The 16,641-nt window shown below is 54.3% G+C and overlaps 1 protein-coding gene across 1 annotated transcript in view; it reads right to left on the reverse strand.

Moving 5' to 3' along the window:
* Nucleotides 1-856: 856 nt before the first annotated feature.
* The window catches only part of SEMA3F (semaphorin 3F), a 17,435-nt gene continuing 1,650 nt past the window's right edge, over nt 857-16,641 (reverse strand). Inside the window, exons 2-16 of the mRNA XM_027836896.1 lie at nt 16,130-16,249; nt 14,810-14,905; nt 12,241-12,334; nt 10,677-10,796; nt 10,386-10,525; nt 9,999-10,113; nt 9,773-9,842; nt 9,512-9,656; nt 8,643-8,865; nt 6,926-7,014; nt 6,394-6,435; nt 5,079-5,236; nt 4,726-4,793; nt 3,476-3,609; nt 857-2,938 (exon numbers count right to left, since the gene is read on the reverse strand). Coding sequence (XP_027692697.1) covers nt 2,504-2,938; nt 3,476-3,609; nt 4,726-4,793; nt 5,079-5,236; nt 6,394-6,435; nt 6,926-7,014; nt 8,643-8,865; nt 9,512-9,656; nt 9,773-9,842; nt 9,999-10,113; nt 10,386-10,525; nt 10,677-10,796; nt 12,241-12,334; nt 14,810-14,905; nt 16,130-16,249 — 2,049 coding nt within the window. The 3' untranslated portion in view covers nt 857-2,503. The remainder of the gene's footprint in view (nt 2,939-3,475; nt 3,610-4,725; nt 4,794-5,078; nt 5,237-6,393; nt 6,436-6,925; nt 7,015-8,642; nt 8,866-9,511; nt 9,657-9,772; nt 9,843-9,998; nt 10,114-10,385; nt 10,526-10,676; nt 10,797-12,240; nt 12,335-14,809; nt 14,906-16,129; nt 16,250-16,641) is intronic.

Here is a 16,641-nt window from a genome sequence, read left to right on the forward strand (position 1 = left end):
ATCCTTCCTTAGACAATTTAATCCAACTCCATATAAGGAAAAAAGTCCTAACAATTTATTTCATCCAAGTGGGATGGGCTCCCTGGAGTTCCACACCACTGGAGGTCTTTAAGTGGACACTGGCTGGCCGCTCATCAGGGAGGCTGCAGACAGTGTGAGGATTGGACTGGAAGGGTTCTCAGAGTCACGTGAAATCTAGAAGCATTTAGTAATCATCTGCCATGTTTGGGGCACTGGGCTAAGCCCTGGGATACAAAGAAACACCAAAACATGAAACGAACCTGCAGACCATCCCTTCATCGGTAAGGTGAGGAAACCGAGGCCCACAGAGATTATAAATGACTTGCCCAAGATCACACAGGTTGTACTGAGTTACTTAGACACAGGTAAAATTGGGGGCAGCTAGGCAGTGCCATAGTGCACAATAGATGACCAGGGTCTGGAGTCAGGAAGACCCATCTCAGACATTTACTGGCTGTGTGACCCTTGGGCAAGTCACTTAACCCTGTTTGCCTCAGTGTCCTCATCTGTAAAATGAGCTGGAGAAGGAAATGGCAAAGCTCTTCAATATCTTTGCTAAGAAAAACCCCAAATGGAATCATGAAGAGTTGGACAGGACTGAAAAATGACCAACACCACCACAGGTTAAATAAGAGGGGTTGAAGTTCCTTGCAGCCCTGAGCCAACGAATGAATATTCTACAGCAGAGGAAACTAAAGCTCAGAGGTTAAGAAGCTTTCCCAGGGCCATGCTGCATTGCAGGGTGGGGAGCTCACCTACAGGGATGTGTTCATGTACATATGATGATAGCCAGGGTGTAGCCATTGCCCCATTCCCACCAAGGAACACTCCAGAGTCTATAATCAGAACCAGTGTTTATTAGCGCAATCCCATCCACAGGAACTTCCCTTGACCCCATGGCTCAGGCCCCTTGTCTCCCATCTCCCCCCTCCCCCGAAGTCTCCCTGTACAACTATTTACAGCCCCAGGGTGGCCCCCACGGGAGGGGAGAAGGGGTTATGATCTTCCATCCCAGTATGCCTTAGGCTACCCCCATTGCCACCCTCTTTGGGGCTGGGCTTCCCGGGAGAGACAGTTTCTTGTAGGGCAGGGAAATGGGAAAAGGTCGTGGTTGACAAATGCAGGCCCAACCACTAACTGGACTCTTGAAAGTCCCCCTGAAGGAAGCAGTCCAGGAAGGTTAAAGGAAGATTGGGCAACTGGGAGAGGGTCTGTGTGGACTGCCCTTCCTTCCTCCTCCCCCAATAAATAGAGAATAAATATCCTAAAATGCCCCCTCTGCACCTTCCCACCAGCCCCTTAGCAAGACCCAGGGGAGGGCCCACTGGCTCACAGGTGGAAGTAGGGCTCTTCCCAGCGCAGCCCAGGACCTGGCGTCTTGCGGCTCAGCGGAGGTGGGAGGGAGGAGGGCTGGCATAGACTCTCTACATTCATTCCCCCCACCTGTTCTCCTCTGCTCACTGTGCCCTCGCCCCTTCAGTTCACACACAGTTCAGTCTCTATGGCCTCCTCGACCTCCTCCTGGTCCCCCTGCCCTCCTCTCCTGCCTAGAGATGCTCTTCTGGTTTCCTCCCAGGCCACGGGTACACCGTCCCTGCTTAGGCCCAGACCCTGGACTCCCCATTCCAGCCCCAGCCCAAAATGCCCATGCCATATTGGCCAATGATCAGCGACCAACCCCATACCCTGACCCAGCCCATCCCTCTCTGTCTTTGTCCTGTCCTCCACCAGCCCCCAAAGTGGTTTGGCCCCTTCCTGCTCACACATGCCTGCTCTGCCCTGCCCTGCACATGCTTAACTCTGTGTGTACTCCTACGAGATCTGTGCCCCAACCTGAGTTGGGGAGCGGGGGAGAGAAAACTGACGCTCCATTCTCAGAATTTTGGTTTCCCCAGCCCCGGCCCAGACCCACCACCCCCTCCCCAAGATGTGCAGTGGGTGGCTATTGGCCAGAGGTGGCTCTGGTCCTGGCCGTGGTCATCCTGCAACTGCTTAGAGACAATCCTTCCCCAAGCTTTTGGGTCTCCTCACAGCTGACAAGTCCAGGGGATACTGGTTGGCTGAGGAGCTGGCCTTCTTGAGTCCCAGCTGGGGCTCATGCTCTCTCTGTGCAGACCAGGGCAGCTAGTCCTTGTCTGAGATCCTGAATCTCTGCCACAAGTTGGGGCTGGGAAGAGGATGGAGATGGCCCTGGGCTTCTGATCCCAAGGGACTATGTAGGACTTACCAATAAATACTGATAAAAGGGATGTGTGTGTGTGTGTGTGTGTGTGTGTGTGTGTGTGTGTGTGCACGTGTATGTGTCTCTCTTTGTATATATATATATATAATATATATAGATATTTATATATATATCTTTTTATATTAAAATGGGAGAGGGGGTAATGGCCTGGGGGTAGGGGATGGTGGGAAAATAGAGATGTGATGAGATCGTTTATGGCTCCCCAAGGTTGCAGGGGGCGGGGCAGCAGCAATGGTGGTTTCATGTGTCCGGCTGGTGATTCCGACGGTTTCGAGGCTTTTTCTGGTCTGGTAGCTCAGGGGTCTTGAGCCCCCCAGGAGCCTCTTTGTGGTTTGGGGGCGCATGGCGCCAGTATCCCTGACAGTACTGGTTGATAAGTCCCATTTCGGGCTGAGCCAGGAGCTGGGCCAGCTCCTGGTAGGGAGGCGCGGGGGGCCTGAGACCGGCCGTTGCAGGGTCAGCCCCAGGGGGCTGCAGGGCAGCCACGGCAGCTCCCGGCGGGAAGAGCACAGCATGGACGGCTTCTCGGCTGAGGACATGCAGCTGGACACGAGTGACCACGTGCTTGAAGTTGTTCTCGGTGGCTGTACAGGTGTAGAGGCCGGCATCGCTCAGCTGAAGGGCCCGAAGGAGCAGGCCAGGCTCGGTCCGCAGCATGCGGTCCTCTGATCGAAGCTGGAGAAGCGGAGAGCGGGGACCTCAGGGGCCAGGCCATTGCTAGCATCCTCCTCCCCTGGGGTTCCTTCTGCAGGGTCCCCTCCCTGACCTCCTCTTCTATTTGCCCTTTTCTGAGGATTTTCACCTCCAACCCCAACCCTACCAGCCCATCCGAGCTCAGGATTAGACTTCCCTAAAAGGCCACAGGACACGTGCCCAAGGGCTTTGAGGAGGGAGAAATGACAGCTCAGACTTTTAAGATCTCAGAGAGTTTAAGGAAGGATCCTTATCCTCATTTTACAGGTTCAGAAAAATTAAACAGCAGTCCCAGGGACACACGGCTAGTCAATGCCAGACAGAAATCCAGCTCTTTGGATCAGTCGCAGGCCAGGACAGAACACCTAGTCTGAACTCTTCATCGTACTAGGGAAAGAAGTAGCCCAGTGGGGATTCGACCTCAAGTCTTCTGATTCTAAGACCAGTGCTCTGTCCATAACACCCTATGGCCTCTATGATTCCGGGGGTACTTCTGGGGAGGGTACCTCCCTTGCTCACCTCCTTTCTCCGGTCACTGGCATCTCTTTGGAAAAGCCACTTGGTGGTGGCCTGGGGGGATCGGGGTTGACACTCCAGGAAGGCAGCACTGCCCTCAACCCCATACTGCACCGACTCCACTGTGTTCTTATTGACTAGGGAAAGAGGCGCCCAGATAGTTTCAGAATGTTGATTTGCTTAAGACCCCACCCTGTGCATCCTTTCCACGTACCCCTATACCACCTTCTTCCTGCCACTGAGAGCTTCCATAGGATGTATCTCCCATGGATCAAAAGCCTGGGACATCTCTTTTTTTCTGGCATTAGGGCCCTCTATAATCACACACCACTCTACCTTCCTAGTCAGTCTCATCTCATGAATCCCTCCTCTCCACTATGCTCCTGCCATACTACACTGTTCTCTCCCACCCAAAAACATGTTCTTCTGTCTCAGTGCCTTTACTCAAGCTGCTTCCTATTCCTGGAATGGCCTCTTGTCCACCTCCTCACCCGCTGAATTCCTAACCATCCTTTAAAAGCTAATTCAAACACCACTTCCTCCAGGAAGCCTGCCCTGATGCCTGCTCCTCCGCCCCTTCTCCCATTGACTGTGTAATGCTGTGTGCATTGATGTGATGTATTCAAAGGAATTTAGAGCAGGAAAAGATCTTATAAATAATTCTGGCCAAGTGTCTTGTTTTACAGATGAAGATGCTGAGGTTCAAGGTTGAACTCAGGTCTTCCTGACTTTGAGGCTGGCTCTCTCCAAATTAGTTTTGTTTTTTCAAAATCAATAAACCTCACAGGAATTGTAGAGAAAGGAGTATTAAATAACATGCCATGACTTCCCAAAGACTTGAAGTCATTGTACTCAATGGCACATAAAAGGTGGTTGAGCTGTAGTAAGGTTTTTGTATATGCACGTGTGTGTGTGTGTGTGTGTGTGTGTGTGTGCATGTGTGTGTGTGTGCAGAGTGGATAGAAGCTAATAGCCTACCTTCCTACTGGACTGTGAGGACCAAAAGGGCAGGGACACACTGGGTCTTAGCTAAACTGTGTCTCTCTCTCCCCAGGGCCCACTCAATGTAGGGCTCTGCACACAGTAGGCACTTAATAAATGTCTGAGGCAGCCTTTTGGGATTTCTTTATAATGAGGCATACCAGTAATTTTCAAAGTCTGGTAGATGGGGTTTCTGCAGAATGAGAGACATCCAGCTGATTAACAGATTTGTGGGGGAGGCCCCTCTGGGAAGGATGTGAGGCCATACTCACCATTGGAATTGAAACCCCTGCACTGACGAATGGGGTTGCCATGGCGGATGTCTTGGCGGCGGCTACGTCTAGAGGAGAAGAAAGGAGAGACCGACTCTCAAAAGAACCGTCCCTGCCCTTGCCCCTGTCCTTCCTAGCTCCCCTCTGACCCAGGGCTCCCCAGGGGCAGGGGCAGGGGCTGCGTCTGTCCCCCACACAAGGGCTCCCCTCAAGTCAGGGTCTAGGTTTCTTTCATAGACCAGACCAGGGGCTCCCTAGAGGCAAAGGTCCCCTCCTTTTGGGGCTGTGTGGGCTCCAGCTCAGACCAGTCCAGTTTCTCTCCTGTCCTGTTGCTCTCCCCCTCAGCCTCTTACCTTTTAGAGGAAGCTGAGTAGCGTGAGCAGAATTTGCCGTCCCAGGCACAGTAGGGGTCCCTGGCAAGACAGCAGTCGGCACAGGCAGCCCCATAGGTGTGGCAGCGATGCAGGCCCAGGTGGGTTACGCCCACAGCAGAGGCCACATACAGTTGTTGCTGGGAAGGTATCAAGGGCTTGGTCAGAGCTCTGATCCTACTCATGTCTCTCACTTCCCACATCTCAGCAGGCTAGAGACTGCCCATCTTTGGGGGGCAGCCAGGTAATGTAATGGAGAGACCCCTGGCCCAGACCTGAATTCAAAGTCGGTCTCAGACACTTCCTAGCTGTGTGACCCTGGGCAAGTCACTTAAACTTCCGTCGGCCTCAGTTTCCTCAACTGCAAAATAATATCTCCTACCTCCCAGGGTTGCTGTGAGAATGAAATATTTGTACAGAGCTATAAAAATGCTAGCTCCTCTTCCTCCTAAATGTTATTATTTTTATTATTAGGCTAGGATTGTGGAAGAACCCTTTCCACATTCTGTTTTCCTTAATAGTCCCATCTGTATACTCAGAGAAGAGTCATGGGACTTAAAAGGACCAGAGAGAACCGGGCTTTATACAGACGGGGAAACTGAAGGCAAGGCTGGAAGTGGAGCCAGAACGCTTAGGTTCAATTCTCCACTCTGACACCTAGCACCTGTGTGACCTTGGGCAAGTCACATGCCCGCTTGGGTCTCAGTTTCTTCATCTGTAAAACAGGGTAGGAGTTCACAGTTTCTAAGGTCCCAGACCTGACAGCAGTCCAGTTTCAGGCCCCTGCTAGTTGCGTGACTCAGGACAAGTCACCTAACCTCTCTGTGCCTCAGTTTCCTCATCTGTGGGTTGAATGGGTTGGACATGACATCTTTCAAGGTTCCTGGCTCTAAGTCCGTGATCCTATCACTCTTTTCCAGATCCAAATCCTAGGATCTCATGACTTGCCAAAAGCTCCACGTACGGTACACCTATATCCTGGCTTGGCCTCTATTTCTGCCCCCGTCCCCAACTCCCACCCTCCTATACTCTGGGGTGTTGTCTCTAAAGCCTTGGAGAAAAGAACCTTGGGAATTCCAAAGGGATAAGCCTTTGAAATGAGGGATGGGATAAAGATGGGAAGAGAAAAAGGTCCCTCTCTTTGGGAAAACTCTGAGATCTTTGTCCATTACAGAGGAGGGGCTCAAGGGGATGGGTTCCTGGCCCTGGGATTGTCCCCTGCTCTGTCCTGCCTAGTGTGGGAGTGGGGACAGGAAGTGGACCCAGTGAAGTGAGCATTGATATCCCAGGGACTCACCCGCTTGGAGGAGATGGTCATTGTCTTAATGGGGGCTGGAACCTGGAAAGAGAGGTCAAGGTAGGTGGTTAAGAATGGTGGGGACTTGGGGCAGCTAGGTGGCACAGTGGACAGAGCACCTGCCCTGGAGTCAGGAGAACCTGAGTTCAAGTCTGGCCTCAGACACATAACACTTACTAGCTGTGTGACTCTGGGCAAGTCACTTAACCCCCATCGCCCCCCTAAAAAAAAGAATGGTGGGGATTCTGGAAATTAGCCCCAGTCCCCTGAGACAGACTTTCCCTAACCTCTGCCCCTCCCCACGCCCCACTCCAGCGATGGCCCGCCCTTCCCATCCACCTGGACAAGAAGCCAGGGATGTTAAGGAGAGCCACAGCTGAGCAGACTTGGAGGTCCAGGTCTGGGGTTCTTTGGTTAGGGTCAGATTTAGGGGTCAGGGCTAGTTTGGGGGTCTGGGACGGGGTGGGGTCAGGCAGTCACTGGGTTAGGGATGGGGCTGGGAGGGGTGGTCTCAGGGCAGGGAGACCCCCACCTTGAAAACTTCGACCTCCTCCAGCATCAGCTCCTCCGTCTCCATGTCGTCCTTAGGCAACACGATGACTTTCTGCACAGTGCCTCGATCTGGAATGAGGCAGAGGGCCCTTTAGCAGGTGGGGAGATGGAGGAGGGGCAGGAAAGAGGGCAAAGAGGGGAGGGTCACTGGCTTCTATCCCACATTCCAGTCTGGGACGTGAGAGCTCGGGGCTCGGGAAAGGGAAAGGTCAAGGAAGCTGTCCACCCTGTGGTCCCCAGGGCAGGGAATCCATCCAGGGCCTCCAGCCCAGGGGACCTGTCCCCAGCTTTGGACTAAAGGTGGGCCCCAAAGGCAACAGAATCCAGATCCAGAATGAAGTCGCTCCGCCAGCCCTGCTCCGTGGGGCCATCAGAGAACCCAGGTCTTCCTTGGCCCCTCACCCAATGCCATGCATGTGTGTGTACGTGTGTCTGTCGAGAAACTTTGGCATACCTGTATATATGTCCGTGTGTGTGTGTGTGTGTGTGTGTGTGTGTGTGTGTGCACGCATGTGCACATTGGATACAGCACTGGGCCTGGAGTCAAGAAGACTTGAATTCAAATCTAGTCTCAGACACTTCCTAGCCATGTGACCCTGGGCAAGTCACTTAATTTCTGTCTGCCTTAATTTCTTCAGTTGCAAAATGGGGATAACAGTAGCACATACCTCCCAGGTAGTTACAAGAATCAGATGAGACAATATTTGTCCAATGCTTAGCACAGTGCCTAGCACACGGCAGGCCTTTAATAAATGGTTATTTTTCTTCTCTTCCCCTGTTCCTGAGCATGAGCACGACCACATTCATGTGTTATATGTGCTGTGTGTGGGATTGAGCATGGGCCTGAGAACACAGTACTGGGATCTGAAGCTAGAAGACACGGGCTTGGCCTCTGCCCCTGGCACCAGCTGTGCGGCTTTGGTCAAGTCTAGGTGACCCTGAGGGTTTCCTCCAGCTCTAAATTTATGACCTTATAATTTCTGAGCCTCAGTTCCCTCATCTGTATAATGGGGATGATAATACCTGCAGGAGGGACTTTACAGATAATTATTAAAGAGCACTGCAGACTTTAAAGGCCGTGTCAATGCCAGGAGGTGTTATTATTTATGTCTCAGAAATGGGTGTGTGTGAATGTATATACATACACAGGTGCATGCGTGGGTTTGTGTGTGTTCGCACATGACAGGCTCCACCTACTACAATTTGGCGCCGGGCCCCTTTGCCGAGCAGACACAACAGCTGCTCCTCAGGGGAGTCTGCCAGGAATTGGGGGTGCCCACTCCCTTTCCCAACTGCCAGGGGGCAGGGCAGCTCCAGAGCCCTGGTTTATGAAAAGCTAGGGGGGCGGGGGGCCTGGTAGGACTTTCTCTTTCTACCTCAAACACTCAGGGGAGGAGGAAGGGAGCTGAGATTGTCCTGGGCCTGAGGCTGGCCCTGAGAGGGGAGGACTCTGGGAGCTACCCCTCCCTCACTACAGGCTCTAGCTCTAGGCAAGCCCCCTCCACTCTCTGGACCCCTATTTTCTCCCTCAAAAGTTGAGAAGGAAGAATAATGGTGGTGACCATGTTCCCAAGGAGCCCCCTCCTAGGCAGGGGTAGAGCCCCAAGAGGAGAGACTCACAGCCCCATCCCACCCCGCCCCTTCCCCAAGGCGTTCCAGTGTGACGTGAGGGTGCTGGCGGGTGTGGCAGTGGGTACCTGTGCCCAGGAAAAGCACCTCATAGCGCCCGTCTGCCGCATCCACCTGATCCACAGCAATGGTGGTAAAGCGGTAGCGGGCGTTGGTCCTGACCACCAGAGGCCGGCGCTGCAGGGGGTACACTGCGTTGAACATCAGGGGGTGGGTACGCATGAAGTTAATGACCTCGTCTGGGTAATCCTTGGTTGACTTCATGGATGGTGTGAAGGTCCCCCCTGGACACTGCAGTCACCAAACACAGGGTCAGTGAAGGGTCCTGGGCCCTGCCCCCTTCCACTTCGGCCCTGTAAACTAGCCAGGTTTTCCCAAAGGTACCAGGAATGAGATTCCTGCCTGGAATCACCTGTTTTGCTCAATCCTGAAGAGGGATGGTCCTGACCTTGGGCATCAGTTGCCCTGTCTACTATCAGGGTCCTGGGACATGGGGTCAGGATTTGGAGTGGGCTGGGGTCAGATTTCCAAGACAGGAGGATCTGGGATTTAGAATGAGCCAGGATAGGAGGCCCAGAACAAGAAAACTGGGACAGGCTCAGGTTGGAGATTCTCAAAGTCAAGATCCAGCACTCTACCCCCAGTACGTTCTACCCCACCCAACACACACATCCCAGACCTTCTATCCTGCCAGTCCCCAGTCCCAGAGTCACTCCCTACCCCTACCCCACAAACCCACACAAACACTCTCTTAGAAAGAGACCTGCTTTCAGCCAAGCACTTTCTCCCCAGTTCCATCCCAGACAGTGGGAGTCATAGTGGGGGTAGGGAGGTGCCCAGCTCAGAGCTAGTGTGATGAGAGGGTTGGGGGCCCGAGGGGGTCATGACAGTTATCATCAGAAGCACTCCAAACACAAGAATGGCACACACGACTCACAGTGCCAGGGCGAGGATAGGGCATCTTGCCCGTAAAAGGCATCCATTGGTAGTTGGGTCCCTCCTTGTGGGCAAAGGGACCGTTGAACACCATGCGGATATCGGCCATGGAGTACACGCAGACTGCAGAACCCCTGAACACAGAGCTGGAGGAGGGGAAAGTTGGAGGTGGGTATGGGGCCCTGGGTCGAGCCCCCTGCCCTTTCCTGGGCTCTCCTCAGCCCCAGAGAGAACCCAAGCCCCAGCCTGATGCAGGCCTCACCCTGAGGACGTGAAGACAGCATAGATGACGGGGTTTTTCACATCCTGGGTTTGTTGTACAAACACGTCCTCTGTGCAGAGAAGAACAGGGGGTCAGGGAGATGACTCCTAGGGCTCCGGCCAGGCCCCCAGATATCTAGGAGCTGGCCAGGTTGTCCCTCCTGCCTGAACGTGGGATGTCCCCATCCTCTGACTGGGCTTCTCTCACCCCCTGCATGGGCACTCACGTAGCTCATCAAAGTGGGTCTCAATGCCATCAGGGCCAGGAACAGAGCAGATGAGTCGTGCCTTCAGGAAGGTGCTCCATTTATTTACCAGGCAGCAGTGGCCCCCATCATCATTCTGTGGGCACAAATAGCCCCCTTGCTGTGAAAATCCCCCAAACCTCACCCCTAGAGTCAGTCCTGACTTCTAAACATCCCCAAATCTGTCCTAGATCCATGCCATGGCAGTGAGCTCCCAGTCTCTAACCCTCCCAGGGTTAGCTCCCCACAAAGCCCAGAGTGAGAGATGGGGAGGGTGGTCTGGACTCCCAAAGATCCCACACACATGTAAGGAGGCTTGAAGGGCCTGGGCCCAGACTCCTCCCCACCACGCCTGTGCCAGCGCCATACCAGGCAGATGCGGCCAATTCGGGCATAGACGGCCGGGCTCTGGGGAGCCTCTGTGGATTTCTCTCGGAAGAAGAAATAGAGTTTGTCATCATTCCGTTCGGCGCTGTCCGGGATCAGCTGGGCATGCACGAACGAAGGATCTGGGACCGCGAGAGGGAGAGCTCGGTCTGAGACAACTATGCAAAATCTACCCCTTTACCCCACATGCACACGCACCCTGGCCCTCCTCCCTCTGGCAGAGAAGGGTCTTTGGGCACCTTGGCTCAAGGCAGCCCACCAGGACCATCTCACCATTGAGCCAGCGAGAGTTATACTGATCTGTCCTCATGGCCGTCTGTTTGCCCAGGGTCCGGAAGATGGCCGCGTCCGTACCCATGAAATCTATGTACACGCCAGCATATAATTCTTCATCTGCAGAGAAAGGGGGCTCTGTGGGTTACTCATGCCCCCGGCCCCTCGCAGACAGTCAGGGCAGCCCTCATGTCCGGACACATTGCGCTCAGAGCTTTACTCTCCCAGGTTTCTTCCTGCCCCTGACTCGAATGCCCAAATCACTCCAATACGTGGAACCTCCCCAGGTACTCATGGGCTGGAGCCTGCCTACGGGGATGGTACGTTTCCTAGGAGTGTGACAAGTCTCCCGGAAAAGTCACAAAATCATGGGATTCCAAGGTGAAGGAACTTTAGAAATCCTCTCTTTGAGGCCCAGGGAGGCAAGAAACGGCTCAAGGACAGGGACCCAGACCCCTCCTTCCTTGTCCTATTTATATTATCTGTGTACATGTTGTGTGCCCCTTCCCAGGAAAAGGTAAACCCCTTGAGGGCAGGGACCCCTTCATTTTGCCTTTGTATTCTGTCTGCTTAGCTTGGCTCACAGTAGACATTTAATAAATACTTGCTGAATGAACGAATCGGCCTATTAGTTCCTGGTACTGCCTGGCAGTGGACACCTCCCAGGCGGGAGGAACAGGGAGGGGGGCAGCCACCTTCACCCTGCTGGCTGTTCTCAGGCTTCTCCTATGGGCACTGGGCCTAACAGCTGTTCCCAAATGAATAAAGCCTGGAAGTACACAGCATGGGAGCTGATGCCAACCTGAGTGGGGGCGGTTATGGGCAGGCTGGTCTGGAAGGGGGCGCTCAGACAGACGGAGACTACGAGGGAGGTCACTTAGCAGTCACTCAGTGAGGCAGTGAGGATGTCCTAAGTGCCTACTATGTACCAAGCACTTTGCTAAGTGCTAGAGATTCAAATAAGGGCAAAAGACAGTCTGTTTTCTAGGAACTCACGTTCTAGTGGGAGAGAACTTGCAAACGACTGTGTACTAAGGAAATATGGATGGGATAAATTGGAGAGAATGAACAGAGGGAAGGCGCTAGCATTAAGGGAGATCAGGAAAAGCTTCCTGGGTTCTAGGTTCTAGGTTCCAGCTAGGACTTGAAGGAAGCCAAGGAAGACGTCCTTCTTCCCAGGCCCAGAGACGCCATTCCCTGCCCCAAGTGTCTCAAATCATAGGAAATTGGAGACTTTAGAGCTAAAAGGGGCCATAGAGGTCATGGAGAGGACGCCTCTCATTCTCTGATGCTGCCCACTATACCATGCTGTTCCCTGCCCCCAAATCAGAATTTTGTTCTGAGCTTCTTCCCACCCTGGAACCTTTGCATATCAGCCAGGTGCACCTTCTCTCTCCTATACTCTCAGCCTCTCCTGATTCCACTCCTCCTTTAGAACCCAGCTCAGTGGCCCTTGGAAACCCTCCCCGACCTTCTGATCCTGGGGGAAACCAACATAAGCTAGGGGAGACCAGGGAAGTCATTCCAGCCCAGACCCCTTTCTTCCGGGGAGGAGGTCACTCACTGATCAGGGCAGAGACGCTGTCCACTTTGGGATCGTAAGGACACTTGCCCTTTCCTGATTCCAGTTTCTCCGGCTCCAAGTAAAATATATAATCCTGCCAGGGAGAGATGGGGATTCAGAGAGGTCAAGGGAATGGGAGGAGACTCCACACCCACACCACACCACCCCTCCCCCAGTAGCTGCCTCAAGAGCTGGAACCATGAGTAGGAAGGATAATTCACATATTTCTAAGGATTTAAGACCAACAAAGCTTTTCTCTCACAATAATCTCGATAGGTAGATCTTGTGAGTACTGCTATCCCCGTTTTACAGATGAGAAAAACTGAGGCCCAGAGAAAAGTGCCTTGCCCAAGGTGATCAAGTATCACTGCCCAGGCTTGAACCCAGGCCTTGAGTCCACAAGCCCACGGCTCTATTCAGTGCACCATAGCTCTGGCTGGGAGTGATCCTCTGGCCAGAGTCACCAGCCAGGACTTGGTCCAGATGGATTTTATCACCCCCCACTGCCCCCACCACTGAAGGGCTAGTTGTCAAGGGAAGGTTCGTGCTAAGGATGAGTGTGACTTTGGGGAAGGAATCCCTGGGTTCCAGTCCCAGAGAGGGGGGCTAAGTGCTATCTTTGGGGGGGGGGTAATGCTAGAGTGGGGAGGTTCAGGAAAACCCCAGCAGTCCTACCCTGGGACAAAGGCAGGAGTCTGGGGGAGTGTGTGGGTGGGGAGGGGATGCAGCTATCTTCCCAATATCCATTCCCAGGCCTTTTCCTCAGCTTCCCTTTTCCACGAACCCTCAGGCACCCAGAGAAGGCATAGAATAATGTCGGTTTGGAGCCAGACACTGAGGAGGGCAGGTCTGCAACCACAAACACTCTCCCAGGAATTCCCAAGCCAGAGAGGAAACTGGCCTTTGAATTTTCCAGTTCTGGTAGGCACAATCCTTCCATCAGAGGATGGATAACTGAGAGCTGGCTAATCTGACATTTTCCCTGTGACCCCAGGTCTGAGGGCCCCCAAACAGGTAGCCTGGCCGAGCCAATGTCTTCCAGCCCCAGACACTTCTGTGTCAAGGAAGGGTAACCTACTAGTCAGTTCATGTCTGTCTCCAAGGCAAAGGGGCAGGAGGAGCTTAGCTAGGCTGTCTCTTAGAAACTGCCAGCCCAGCTGATTCCTGCCTGGTAGGAAGGATCTGGGGGGGTGGGTAGAGAGGCACCCTTATCCCTTGTCTTCCCCCAACTCCCAGAACCAAGTTCCAGCCCTTCTACAAAGATCCTGTCTGCACTGGCTTATGTTAATAACAGACCAGCTGAGTGCGGGCCCAAGGAGAAGGAACCCAAAGGTCTGGCCACGCAGGTGTGGCCCAGCCCTGGTCACTAGGGATCCCAGAACCCTGAGATTGCCCCAGGACGGGGGATTTGTGAGCAGTGCTGGGACCAGGCCCCAGTAAGACAAGGCAGATCAGGAGTGAAGGGCCGCAGATCCAGCCTGGGCCCCAGCAGAGGTGGGAGTGGGGTACACATGGCAGGGCAGGGAAGGAAGGGGAAGAAGGCTGCAGCAACAGAGGAGCGAAGGTACAGGAGCGGAGAGCAGGCGCCATGGATGGTGATGGGAAGACACACGAGTGACCCTCCCAGACACTGCACGCACACTTTCCATGCCAGGCCCCTGCCCCTCAACACACAACCTGCCACTCACCAAGCCCCCAGCACTCACATACACGTGCACACAACCAGAACCGTCTCACGGGCACGCTCCCGCACAGACCCAGCGTCTCACATCCATCTCCCAAGTGGACAGTCACGCTCTCACCTATCCACGGCATACACAGAGCTCTCACCAGGTCCAAGCCAACTCTGGTCTGGAGAGAGCCCCAGGGCAGGTATCCTGTGGACTCCCACGAGGGAGGAATATGTGCTGCATGTGTGCGGTTTATGGATGTGTGTGTATGTGTGTGTGTGTGTGTGTGTGTGTGTGTGCGCGCATGCGCGCACGTGTGTGTGTGTGCGTGTGCGTGGATGCCTGTGCGTTGCAGAGTATAAGTTCTGAGGAAGTGCGCAATGTGCACGCAGTATGTCTGAGATGGGTGCTGTGTGGGCTCCTGACTGATACGGATGTGAGCCTGTTCGTCTCTCCTCAGGACTTGGCAGAATAGGGGTGACCGGGTCCTCAAGGGCTCCGTCTCTCCCCTGGGTAGGGCCTCCACAGTGCTCACAGCTCCAGCACCTTGGTTTGGGGCTGAAGCGGGGAGTATTTGGGGGCCCTGGGGACAGATGCTGGGGCGGTTAGGAAGGCTCTGGGAACACTGTGGACACTTAGAAGGATGACAGGTGGCAGATGATACCAGAGCTCCAGGTGGGATGGCCTGGCTAAGGGGTGAGAGGGCACATTTCTGTGTTGTGGGAGGGGGAAAATGGGGAGGAAGGGAACAGGGTGGAGGGAGATGTCCAGGGTCAGCCTGAAGGTGGGTCCTGTCTGGTTCGGAGTAGCCCCAGTGGGGCTATCCACAGTTCTGGGCATATGCTGGGGCCGGGGCTTAAACTGGAGAGGGGCCGGGGAGACTGAGGCCTGGGTCCCACCTGGTGCTGGGTGGCCACAGTTGGGCTGACAGCGGCGGCATCCGTGGCTCTGCTGCCCCGGCCTCTGGCCTGAAGGGTGTGTGTCAGCTCCACCGCCTGAGAAGAAGGACAGAGTCAGGTTAGCCCTGGGGCTCAGCCACTGGGGCAGTGAGGGCCACTGTAGGTAGACCAGTCGTCCAGTTGGAGCACGGCCACGCGATCAGGCATACTCTCGCCCCTCAGCACACTCACACACATACATCCCAGTTCAGGACTCAGTCAGGGTCACACTCCACTCAGCATACGTGTACTCCACATCACATTGTGGGTGTCTCGCAAACTCCCCTCAGCCCCGGAGCCTCATCCACACTCACCGGCCCAGCGTCACTCACCCAGCATCACACAAGCCCCACTAGAAAGACGCCTGTCCACATGGGTTGCCCCTTGGAGAACACATGTGGCCCAACCAAGAACATGCCCGCTCACACATGTTCCCTGGGAGATAGCAAGTGTCCTGCTCACAGGAGTCGCCATGGAGAGCACACACATGTCCCACGACACACAGGAGCCACGGGGTCCCACCCGAGCCCAGATGGAGATGAAAGAAAGCAGAAGCAGGGGGGTGAGGAGAAACAAAAATGGCAGGTGTTGGGAGAAGGGAGAGGTGGCATCCCAGGGTTCCCTCTCCCAAAGACCCCCCTCATATACTGACATGAATATTGATGAGCTCATCTGCATCCAAAGAAAGTGGTTGTTTTAGGTAAATTTCTTCATCCACCCCACCTCACAACAGTTGGTGGGGGGGGTGAGGTAGCTCACATAGGGAAACTGAGGCACAGTAAATCCAATATCCCCTCCCTTCAGTCAGTTGGAGGTTGCGGCAAAGGAAAAAACGCAGAATTCCAGTTTCCCAACCCACCATTCCACTCCCCACATCCCCTGACATCTTTCCTACTGTTGATCTGTCTGTCTCCCGCTCCTCCAAGGTCTGAGGCGGGGCCACCTGGCCCTGGGGTGGCACAGTCCCTAGAATCTGGAGCCCCAAAGACTTCCCTGGCAGCCACAGAGAAGGAGATGCTAGGGGCATGGGAATGCTACCCACCCCTCCTCCAGCCCAGGAGCACCCTAATGTGGATCAGAAGGGACAGAGTTAGGCTAGGATTCAAGGGATCCAGGGAATTCTGGGCAGGCCCAGGGCCACACTTGGGGGATGGGGAGGGGGGAAAGGAGGGGTCAAGAAAAAGGTGTTCAGGGGGGTCTAGGCTTTTTGGGTTAGGACTCAAAGGGTCAAGTGCCAAGAGTCAGGGGACAGAGGCTGGGGGTTCAGACCCTGGGCTATACCTGTGCCTTGCGCCCTCGATTGACATAGGTACACACGGGATTGTAGGCACCTGTCCCACACACATACAGATGTGTCCGATTCCAGGGCTGGATGAGGCGAATGAAGTTCCCACATTCCCCCTGTTCGAGGAAAGAAGAGCAAGAAGATCCTGTGAAGCCCCCTCCCCGCCCTCCTCCCCAGCTCCTCCCTGCTTTCCTCCCACAACACCCTCAGTGCCTACAGACTCCTGGAATGTTAGGGCTGGAAGAGATCTCAGAGATCTAGTCCAATGTTGTCATTTTACAGAAGGGGAAATTGAGTCCCAGAGAAGTAAAGGGGATTGCCCAAGGGAGCAGAGTAGTGAAGCCAGGGCTTACAGCCAGATGTACTGACTCTGGAGCTGTTGAATAAACTGGGGCCATGAAGGGGTAGAGAAGTGACTCCTTGGGAGGGGGAGGGAGGAAGGGAGCCTGGGGGAGTCACAGCAGCCTCCTGCCCCTTGATCTGAGGGGGATTTCCAAGGGCAAGTGTC

The sequence above is a fragment of the Vombatus ursinus genome, unplaced genomic scaffold (assembly GCF_900497805.2).
Source record: "Vombatus ursinus unplaced genomic scaffold, bare-nosed wombat genome assembly UNPS02014820.1, whole genome shotgun sequence".
In the NCBI taxonomy this organism is placed as follows: Eukaryota; Metazoa; Chordata; class Mammalia; order Diprotodontia; family Vombatidae; genus Vombatus; species Vombatus ursinus.